The sequence below is a fragment of the Monodelphis domestica genome, chromosome 1, assembly GCF_027887165.1.
Source record: "Monodelphis domestica isolate mMonDom1 chromosome 1, mMonDom1.pri, whole genome shotgun sequence".
Classification (NCBI taxonomy): Eukaryota; Metazoa; Chordata; class Mammalia; order Didelphimorphia; family Didelphidae; genus Monodelphis; species Monodelphis domestica.
Window position 1 is genome coordinate 335,288,340 of NC_077227.1, and position 11,571 is coordinate 335,299,910.

Consider the following 11,571-nt stretch of genomic DNA (forward strand, 5'->3'; position numbering starts at 1 on the left):
AATAGATCCCTCTTCTCCTCCTCCCTTCCTTCTGAGGGGAGATAGCCAAATCCTGTCTCCTTGAAAGGGAAGTACGTCCCCCCAGAGAATGTTTTCTGGGAGATGGAGGACAGGAGACTAGAGAGAGAAGACTTAGTGAGATGATAAGATATCCCCCTCAGAGGAGCCTTGAGAGGCAAGATGGTTTCTTATGCCTCTGCTTCCCCCAGGGACATCAACTGTCAGTCCCCTTTCAGATGTTAGGACTACTCCACTGCTAAGAAGAGATGTCAATTCCTTGGGTCAGGCAATCTTGAATCCCTGAGATCTAGAAGCCAACTCCCTTTTGGGGAGAGGTGTGACCCTCCCCAAATCTTTGATCCCCTTAAATATGTTGGTTTGAAACTGGCCCAGACCTAAATCTTAAATATCAGGTGATTTATTAGGGTTCAAGCAGGGAAGGGGTGGCAAGGATATCACATAGGAAAGTGGGTAAACAGGGAAGCCCTCTGGTTACCCCCTCTAGCAGATCAGCCCTCCAAAGTCTAGGGGTTCAAGTCTTCTCAGCTTTGATCCCTCTTTCTTGCCAACTCCCTGTTAGTCCCTACTCTTAAGCTAACTAAAACTTGAATATAGGAGTCCAGGGACAGGTAAGGGAAAGAGAGACAGAGAGAAATCCTTGGAAAGGATTTGTGGATGGCTCTCTTAAAAAAGTCCCAATCCATAGTCCCACTGAGGACTTTAGACTGCTATCGCATAGAGTTTGGTTGGAAGTGTTCAGGGGTTCAGAAAGGACAGTAGATCTCCAAAGGAATAGGTTTCTTAGCTTCTGGGGATCCACCTCTCTCCTCTCCTTCCCCAAGCCAGAAGTGAGTTGTCAGTTGGATCTCTGAGTCTCTGTTCCTTCCTTAGAATTCTCAGTTTTTTTTTCCTTTTCCTTCCCCCACTTGTCCTTCAGCAGGTCTCTTCAAGAGATGAACTCTTGTCCATGTAAAAAAATCTCTCTTCCCTTATCTTACACCCAGCACTCTGTACTCTAATCTAGCCATCTAGCTACAGTTGTCAGTCATTTAGGAATAGGAAATCTATCTCTAGTAAATCATTCTCACAGACAGATACCCAACCTCCACCAAGGTTCCTTTTGTTTAATTACACTTTCTGAAACCATGAAGTAAACAATTGATACTAAGCATAGCACAACATGCTAAATAAAAGTATAAATAAGATAAATACTCTCACTCACTCCTTCCTTTCTATCTTTGTGGGGACTGAGAATGTAAAATTTTCCAGTTACCCTCTCAATCTTATGTAAAGACTAGTTAGACTAACATTTTCTCTTCTGCTCTCTACTTAGCACCTTTTGTTCACAGAACCACAGAACTTTAGAGTGGGAAGTGACCTTAGATATTTAATATTTATAGAGCACTTTGAGGTTTGCAAAGTGGTTTCCATATGTTATCTCATATTCGTCTTCTAAGAACCCTGTGAAGTAGCTACTATTATCACCCCCATTTTACAGAGGAGGAAACTAAATCTTGGAGAGTTTCAGTGATTTGCCCATATCTGAAGAAGGATTTGAACATTTCTCCCTGACTCCAACATTCAATCCATTATTCCACCTCACTGCCTCAGGAAAGAAATTTTAGAAATCGTTCTTTGTCCCTGGACCAGTGTCATGAAATATGACTTTTGAAATCCCAAACAGAGGTGAAATTAGATCAGAAAGGCAAAATTAGCAACTGCCTAGTATAGAACATAACTGGTTGTAAGGATACAAAGAGATGTATTTAAATATGCCTTTTAAAAATAAATATGGATGCTAGTGATGCTAGAAAAGTCTATGGTACTTTGGTTGTTCAGTCATTTCAGAAGATACAGGAGTGGTTCGCCATTTCCTATTTTGGCTCATTTTTAATTAAAAATTCAGTTTCAGGAAACTGAAACAAAGGTCTTGCCCAGGGTACTGCAGCTAGAATGTGACTGAGACCAAATTTAAACTCAGATATTCCTAACTCCAAACCCTATGTTATATCCACTGTGCCACCTTGCTCTAGGGTACTTTGGTATTTTATTTTCAGGTGTCAAATCACAACTATTCCAGTAAAGATTTGGATCCCCCAGTGGACAGTAACACATAAATAAAGATAGCCATTTTCAAACTTTTTTATGGATGACAAAAGTCTTAATTGGACCCAGCCTCAGTTTTTTTCTAGTCTATTTTCCCTAGGTTGGAGCTCTTCCCCACAGCCCAAGCATTGGATAACCTCCTATATTCCTTCCTGCCTTCTTAATCATCAACACCTGCCCTCTACCCTTCATTCACAATGAGGAAGAGTGAGATATTTTCCTCTTGCCTATGGGAGCTTTCATTTCATTTGGGATACAGGAGAAATACTTAAATAGCATTATCTAGAATAGTTATAGAAATGACAGGAGCTCTATGTTTGTCATCCTAGGACTTTGATTTGAATCTTCACTTGGTTGCTTACTCATTGTGTGACCATGGGCAAGTCACTTAACCTTTTGGGGTCTCAACTTTAAGACAAGGGGTAACTGAAATGATCTCTAAGGTCTTTTCCATTGCTAAAGCCCATGATTTTATGATTAACAACCAACAAATATTTTCAAGTGCCTACTGCATACACAATACTATGATGAGTTCTCAGAAGATACCAAGTGTAGATAAGATAGGACCTGGCTATCTAGCAGGTAGATTTGAAACACAGGTATGTGGGTCATAGAAGGTATTTGACTACTTACTCCCTTTTGGCTGGACCTCTACCTCAAGTGGTGACATCACTCTCACTGAAATATGACTCAAAAATCATCTCCCTTAGTTCAAGAGGGGAAGGGGAAAAAAAGGAAAAAAGAAAGAAGGAAGGGAAGAATAGCATTGGAATGAATATGACTAATCAAACAAGACTTGCTTTTATTTCTCCTTTTTATCTATGAAGTCTGCTAAATTTACATTTGCCAAAGTTTTCGATTTCTGAGGCATATAACCTGGAAGAAATACTTCCCAAAATGGGTTTTTCCAGCATATTCGCTCCAGAAGTCAATCTATCCCATACCAGTGCACAACCACATCTGAGGATCTCAAAGGTAAGTTGATGAATGTAATTTCTTCTTTCCTTTGCTATTTCAACTGAAAGATTAGGTTTTCTCCATCATATTCCCCTACTTGAACTCTGTACCCTCGAGCCATATCTTCATTTTTATCAATAACCCATGGTGATTTTCCCAAAGGGATTTTTTTAAGCCTCCTTTTCTTTGCTCTTCTCAACAGCACTAAATACATTTCAAGTACACAATCTCAATAGTCAGCATGCTGGATTACTTGAAAGCTCCATTTCAAGAATGGCTTTTGTTTCTTAACTTCTTCCTTCTTACAGAATCCCAAAGCCACCCCTTTGGTGTAATATCCTGGAAGAGACCATAAGGGATTTCTAATCCTCACTTTGGATTTGGCATTTAGAGACCTATGGCCAAGTCCTTGTTTAACTACTTTCTGCCCATGTTAGCTTTATGCAAGTTACTTCTATTCTCTGAGGCTTAGTTTTCTCCACTGTAAAATAAAGAGACCTATAAGGTCTAAGGTCTCTTTGACCTCTAAATCCTATGGCCTATACCATTCATTCAACCAGTCTTTATTTTTTATACCATATTTATGTATTTGTTTATTTGTTACATTAAAGTTCCCAGGTACCTCCTTCCTCTTCCGTCAATGCACTAGAGTAGACATCATTTGATGGGGGGAAAAAACTATATATATAAAATTATTTCTTGTTTCTATTTATTGGTTCTTTTTCTTTAGAAGAAAGTCTTAGTCATTTATGGAATGATAATCCTTTCAAGTGGGAAGTAGCCTTAGAAACTGTGAACTTGGAAATTACTCCACCCTAATTAGACATACTTTAGGGGAAAATAAAGTTGTAAACTCCTGATTAAACAATGAAGGTACTTAACTCATACCTTATGTGAAGCTAAAACTTGTCTATTTTTAGATCTAATACAAAAGGGTGTTAAATACCTATAAAAGTCAAATCAATCACAAAAAGGTCAAGTAACTCACAAAAGGTAAGCTTAACAAAGATGTGTGAAGTACCTCAGAAGATATAATCTAACAAGAGAAGGTGAGAACTAAAGAGTTGATAGTCCTGGAGAAAAATCTAATCAAAGAAGGTGAGAACTAAAGAATAGACAGTCCTGGAGAAAGTGTCTACTGTGATTGGTAGATGTGAAAATTTAGGGGAGGTGACATAAGAGAAAATTTCTTTAAAAGGAGGCTAAAAAGTCAGTTCAGGCCATTGGAATTCAGTTCAGAATTGAATTCAGTTCGGAGGGCAATTGGATTCAGAGTTCAGTTCAGGACTGGAACTCAGCCTGGAGGATCTCACTCAGACAGCTTCCTTGGAGACAGTCTCATGGTGAGTGATAAGACTGACTCCCTTTCCCTTGGGCTCAGGGAGGCCACTTTGGCCAAAGCCTCTAACTACTGCCTGGCTCAGCCTGAGCCAGAGCAGTTTAGATTAATTCTTCTCTCTCTCTCTCTCTTTTCCTTAATTCCTTCTCTCTATATTAATTAAAATCACCATAATTCCCAGCTGACTTGGGTATTTTATTATTTGGGAATTTTCTCTGGCAACCAATTATTTAGATTTCAAGTCACAAAGCTAAAACCATATTTACAAAACCAAGATAATTCAACCCCTTCATTTTATAGATGAGGAAACTGAGTTTCAAAACAGTGAATCAATTTATGCAATTCCCATTGCTATTAAGTGTCAGACTGAAATTTGGTCCAATAACTTCAAACTCTAAGCCTAATCCTTTTCCCACCATATCATGCTGCCTTATTTATTTGTGATTTTTTTATTCTTTCTAGAAAGGATGAGTAGTCTATAGCAATTTGAAGTAAAAATGTAATTCAATAATTCAGTTCAAATAATTTACCAAGTCTCTTTTATTTTCTCTTTTAAATTCATTTTTGTTTTATATTAAATTCCAAATTCTATCTCCACCCCCTCGCTCATTCATTTAGAAGGCAAGAAAAATAAAACCCAGTACAAATATGTCTAGCTATGTTGATCATTTATTAAATCAAAGTGGTCTTTTCTAGGGCCACAATCATCTAAAGACTACCTTGAAAAATGATCTTGTCAGAGATGTTGGATTTTTATTTTAATTACATGAAGCTTTTTTTAGTGGAAGAGACCTTTGAGGTTATCTAGTCCAACTACCTAAGACAGCTAGTAGTAGATAGAGTGGTGGGCCTGCAGTCGGGAAGGCTCATCTTCCTAAGTTCAAATTTGGCCTTAGATACTTACTAGCTATGTGACTCTGGGAAAGTCATTGAGCCCTGCTTGCCTCACTGTCCTCACCTATGAAATGAGTTGGAGAAGGAAATAGCAAACCACTTAGTATCTGTGCCAAGAAAAACCCAAGATGATGTCACAAGGTAGAAAAAACAACTGAGAACTTCAAAAGTCCAACTCCCTAATTATAGAGATGAAGAAACTAAAGTTTATATATAGAAATGAGATGGTTTGTTCAAGATAACCCAGCTAATGTCAGAGGTGAGGTTCAGACTAAAGACCAGTCCCCTTTCCTCTTCATCGTGCTTGTTCCAGGTCCATCCATGCTATTAACACTTCCTTCTAGCTACTGATTCAGTGCTATTAATGCTATACTATCCTACCACAAGAATATATCTTCAAGCACTGAGCTTTAGACACAGAAGTTTTTGAGGAAGCGTCCTTGAACTAACTGAAGACTTGTAGACCTGGGGAGAATCTCAAAGATTACATATTCTAAATCTAACCAAAAATATGAACCCTGGTTACAATATCCTCAAACAAATGATTTTTCTCTGCTCTGTATGCTCTGCTCACAAGTCTCCTTGGTCAAAGAACATTGAGTAACTATAAAGCTTCAATATCAATGTATACCTAGAACTGATTATACACAAAAGGCTAATGACAGCTTAGGTGCTTTCTGACCAATGATCCTGTCCCACAGAACAAAGCAGGTATAATCACATAATCGAGGATAGAAAAGCAGACACTGGAGAGAATTCTCTTTTTTTAAACCCTTACCTTCCGTATTGGAATCAATACTGTGTATTGTTTCCAAGGCAGAAGAGTGGTAAGGGCTGGGCAATGGGGCTTAAGTGACTTGCCCAGGGTCACATAGCTAGGAAGCGTCTGAGGTCAGAGTTGAACCCAGGACCTCCTGTCACTAGGCCTGGCTCTCAATCCACTGAACCACCCAGCTGCCCCCTGGAGAGAATTCTCTATAGGACTAGGACTAAAAGTTGGTCCTCTTCCTTTATAAATACTAGGCTCAAAACCAAGAAAGAACTTTAATGATCATCTAGTATAATAACCCTGTCACTTTATTTTTTCAGATCTTTAAAGATATTTTATCTTACCAATGACATGTAATAACAATTTTCCACATAAGTTTTCTGATCTTATATGACCCAACTGTCTCCCTCCCTCCTTTTCCTCACACTTCCCAGAGATGGTAAGCAAATTAATCTGGGTTATACATATATTGTCATGCAAAACTTATTTCTATATTGTTCATTGTAAGAAAGTACTCATATAAAATCAAAATCCAAATAAACTAAGGTGAAAATTTGTTCTGATCTACATTCTGATTCCAACAGTTCTTTCTCTGGATGTGGATAGCATTTGTCATAAGTCCTTCAGCACCGTCATGGATCATTGCATTACTAAGAGTAGCTAAGCCCTTCACAGTTGATCATTCCACAATAGAGCTGTTACTGTGTATGTTCTCTCAGTTCTGCTTATTTCATTTTGCATCAATTCATTTCTTTCCAGCTCTTTCTGAAATCATCCTAGTCATCATTTCTTATAGCACAATAGTAGTCACCATTGTATACCACAATTTGCTCAGCCATTCCCCAGAAGATGGACACCCCCTCAATTTCCAATTCTTTGGCACCACAAAAAGGGGTGCTATCAAGATTTTTGTACAAGTAGGTCCTTTCCTCAATTTTTACCTCATCGAATCCCCTCATTTTAAAGGTTAAGAAGACTAAGGATCCTTGGTTAAATGACCGACCCAAAGGAAACTAACCAAGTAGTGTATAATAGAGTTAAGATTCATATTCAAGTCCTCTGATTCTAAATATAACCTTCTTTCACCTTTAACACCCTGCTTCAGAGATTGGGAAAAACAGAATCAGACTTCTCTGTCATTTCCCCCTCCCAAAAAAAAAAAAAACAGTCAGCCTGCCCCTAGAATATTTTTTTTAAAAAAGATGTCGACATCATTTTAACTTAATTAAGTCCAAAGACATTAAGTATCCATTTTGTTCCTTTTTCATATATATTATATCCATAATTAAGTATATTCCCTACTGAGATAATCAAGGTATTGTGTTTATCTGAGATTCATCTAATTCCTCTGGCATACTTTTACAAAACTACCTTCCAAACTACAACTTCACTGAGGTCCAGGACAATCTAAACTATGTATCTCCCCTGACCACAAGCAAAGTGTTAGGGACTCAGTAGGCACTTAAGGAAGGTTTGTTCTTATTGCTAGCCTGATATTTGTAGGACAATGTAATGTAAAGACAACTGGACTAGAAGATAGGAAACTTGTAAATCCTACTGATAATTTGCTGTGTGACTTTGGACAAGTCACTTTGGGCCTTGGTCTAAAAATCTCTAAAGAATCTTCCAGCCCTAAGATCATCTTTTCTATGACTTTATATTGTTCCACAGGTCAAGAATTAAATTTTGCCTCCTATCTCCCCCAATTTGTAGTTGCTGCACCGAGTTACGGTGGAAATGAATGAGAAAGGCACCAAGGCTGTGGCTACCTCCACCTTTCTATCCCAGTCTGAGACTCTGAACCAAGCACGTCCACTGACTATTAATATCAACAGGCCTTTCCTACTGGTGATATGGGATGAGTGTATCCAGAGTTTGTTTTTCCTTGGAAAAATCATATCCCTAACTGCAAATTAATTTTGGTAAGAGATAAAGGAATGGGAGTTATCTCAGAAAAGTCACTCATTGTTTTTCAATCTTTCATTTTCCTACATGATGTGAGCAAAATTCTTTGGGCATAACTCACTGGGGTGAAATATCCTAATAGTGGATGACCTCAACTACAGTAATAATTGGATATTTTGGACATAAAGTCTGTTTTCTGGTGCTCTGAAGTGTGTGGACACTGTTAACGCCCCCTTCCTATGACCTGAAGTCTTCACTTTATAATTTTTCATTCATTCATTCATTCATCCATGCTCCCAGAAGAGTGACTGACTTGTAGGAGGAGCTAAATAAATTCATATCGGATGATCAATTAATCACTTACTATAAGATCATAAATGTAGAACTAGAAGATGCCTTAAAGGTCACCTAATCACAGAATCACAGGTTTGGAGAGTTGAAAGGGACCTCCATGGCCATCAATTCTAACTAACCCTTACTCATGTTCACTATAAGATATACAATAAATTGTCACCCTGCTTCTGCTTGAAAACCTCAAACCTACCCCCTCTCATGGCAGGCCAATTCACTTTTGATTAGTTCTATTTAAATCAGCAGTCAATACCTAAAGAAATTAATTCAGATTCTTAACTAAAGGTAAAAAATATTGAAGCTGAAGCTTTAATACTTGGACTAAATAATGAGAAGTCAGGGCTCATTGGAAAAAACCTTGATGTTGGGAAACTTTGAAAGCAAAAGAAAAAGGAGAAGGCAGAGGATGAAATGGAGAGACAGCATCATGGAAACAATGAACAATCACTTGGACAGACTTCAAGAGGTAGTGGGATAGAAAGACCTGTCGTGCTGTGGTCCGTAAGGTCACAAAGAGTCAAGCACAGCTAAATCTCTGAACAACAACAACAAAAATTGTTTTAAAAGTAGTTTGGTTTTGTTTTTTTTGACACCAAGTCTAAATTTTCCTCTTTGCAGCTTTCACCTATTACTTCTGGTTCCACTCAATGGGGCCAAACCACAGATATCTAATCCTTTCTCCACGTGATAACCATTCAAACACTTGGAGTTAGCTACCATATTGTATAGATGGAGATTTTGAGCCTTATAAAATATAATGCTTTAGTTATTGTATATTAATTTTAAACCCCACAGTATCTGCTCTCCAAGGCTTCTTTTCTACAGACTATACTTGCCCAGGTCCCTTGAATCTTAGTCAGTCTGCTAATCAAAAAGCATTTATAAAGCATTCACTATGTGCCAGCATTATGCTAAGTACCAGGAGTCCCCCTCCCCAAAGGCAAATAAAGTCCATGCCTTTGATGAATTTCCATGCAGACTACTACGTATAAGCAAGATAGATTGGAGATAGTCAACAGAGAGAAGGCATTAGCTTTAACTGAGATCAGGAAAGGCTTCATGTAGTAGGTGGGCTTTTCCCTGGGATTTGAAGGGACGCCAAGAGGCAGAGATGAAGAAGAAGAGAATTCCCAGAATGGGAGGCAGGCAACTCATGAAAATGCATGGCATAGGGAGATACACTCTCTTGTTTAAGGAACAGTAAGGAAGCTACTAGAGTTGAATTGCAGAGCATTTGGACATGAGTTAGATATAAAAAGACAAGAAAGATGGGGCAGAGGGAGAAAGTAGTGAAGGGCTTTAAATGCCAAACAGAGGATTTTATTACTGATACTACAGATGATGGGGAGTACCTGAAGTTTATTAAGCTGGGGGTGGGGGGGGGGTGACATGGTCAGGAGCAACTAGGTGGTACAGTGGATAGAATGCTGGTCCTGGAATCAGGAAGATTCATCTTCCTGAGTTCAAATCCAGCCTCAGACAATTACTAGCTGTGTGACCCTGGACAAGTCATTTAACCCTGTTTACCTCCATTTCCTCATTTGCAAAGTAAGCTAGAGAAGGAAATAGTAAACTACTCCAAGATCTCTTGCAAGGAAACCCCCAAATGAGGTCATGAAGAGTCAGGCCAAACTGAACAACAAATGACATGGTCAGACCTGCTCTTTGGGAAAACCAATTTGACAGCTAAGTAGAGTTTGGCCTGAAAAAAGGAGAAATTTGTGGGAAGAGAACAATTAGCAGGCTATGGTAATAGTCAGACTGGTGGTGATGAGGGCCTTACATTAGTGTGATGGGTAGTGTGAGAAGAGAGAAAGGAAGCATGTAGGAAAGACGTTTTGAAGACAAAAGTGACAGGACTGAACAAATATTCTAGAGAGCATAGTAGGCAACTTTAAAATGGGGCATTGGATAGGGAGGTCTTGAGGAAGATGGAAATAAGAAATGGGCAGTGAGAGAAAGAATAAGATTGGGTAGTGTCAGCTAGGAGTTTCAGAAACACTAGAATAGGGAGATTGAAACCAGTTAGGAGTTTGTTAATCATTAAGGAATTTGTTATATCAATAGACCCTTCCTCTCTAATCTGTCAGTGTCCTTCTTCAACTGTGGTGCCCAGAACTGAAGCCAGTATTCCAGTCAGTATAGTCAGCAGAGAACACAATGGAGCTATAACCTCCTTATTCCTGGAATTAATGAAACCCAAGGTCAAATTCATTGTATCGTTAGCCACATCGTACACTGACTCATTCAGTTTTGCATTCCATTGCAACCTCCAGATATTTTCCAGAATAACTACTCTATAATCATGTCTTCCCCTAATACTTGTGGAATTGATTTTTTAATACCCCAACTCGCTTTGCTATTTATGTCTGTAGAATTTCATCTTATTAAATTAAGCCCAATGCTCTTCCTTCTCAAGATCCTTTTTGTGGGCAGAGACTATTTTTATCTTTCTTTGTATCTGGGGCACTTAGTAGACACTTAAAAAAATGTGTCTTAATTGATTTGAGGATTGATTGGGATCCTGACTCTGTCATCTACTATGTTAACTCTTCCTCCTATATTTGTGCCATCTGAAAATTTTATGAGTACACAATCTACACTTTTATCCAACTCAATTATTAAAAAAAAAAATTGACAGTACAAAGCTAAGGACAAATTCCAGGGTCTTTCTCCCTCATTTTACAGGTTAAAAAAAAAGAAAAGAAAAACCTAAAACTTAATAGAGGTTTCTCCTTTGTTTTCATCATAGCATGGAAGGCATCCTGAAATCTTGGAAACTATGCCAACTGGAATGCAATATTTTAACCTACCTGAGAAGATTAAGAGTAGAATCCAGTTATAGACTGTCTATAAGAAGCAATCAAGTGATCAAAAATAATTATTAAGTTCCTATTACCTCCAAGCACTGTGTTTAGCAATGGGTGTACAAATACAAGTAAAGACAAAATTGCTACCCTCAAAGATATTGTATTGTATTAGATGAGAAAACACTGATACAAATAAATACAGAATAAATACAAAGAGATTAAGTGCAAAGTTAATTGCTATTGTTATTCAGTTGTGACCTAACACTTTTAATTTTGTATAGAATTTTCTTGGCAAACATACCAAAGTGGTTTGCCATTTCTTTTTCCAATCTTTTTCCAGACTCAAGGCAAAAGAGGTCACATGACTTGCCCAAGGTCACCCAACTAGTGTCTAAAGTCAAATTTGAACTCAGGTCTTCCAGACCCCAGGCCAGCACTCT

The 11,571-nt window shown here is 38.2% G+C and overlaps 1 protein-coding gene across 2 annotated transcripts in view; it reads left to right on the top strand.

Annotated features, from left to right (window-relative positions):
• Nucleotides 1–11,349, top strand: part of LOC100024696 (serpin A11-like) — a 54,859-nt gene extending 43,510 nt beyond the window's left edge. For both annotated transcript variants that reach the window (XM_007473643.3, XM_056811325.1), the window contains exons 4-6: nucleotides 2,934–3,081; nucleotides 7,779–7,987; nucleotides 11,074–11,349. In XM_007473643.3, coding sequence (XP_007473705.1) covers nucleotides 2,934–3,081; nucleotides 7,779–7,982 — 352 coding nt within the window. In that variant the 3' untranslated portion in view covers nucleotides 7,983–7,987; nucleotides 11,074–11,349. The remainder of the gene's footprint in view (nucleotides 1–2,933; nucleotides 3,082–7,778; nucleotides 7,988–11,073) is intronic.
• Nucleotides 11,350–11,571: the final 222 nt, after the last annotated feature.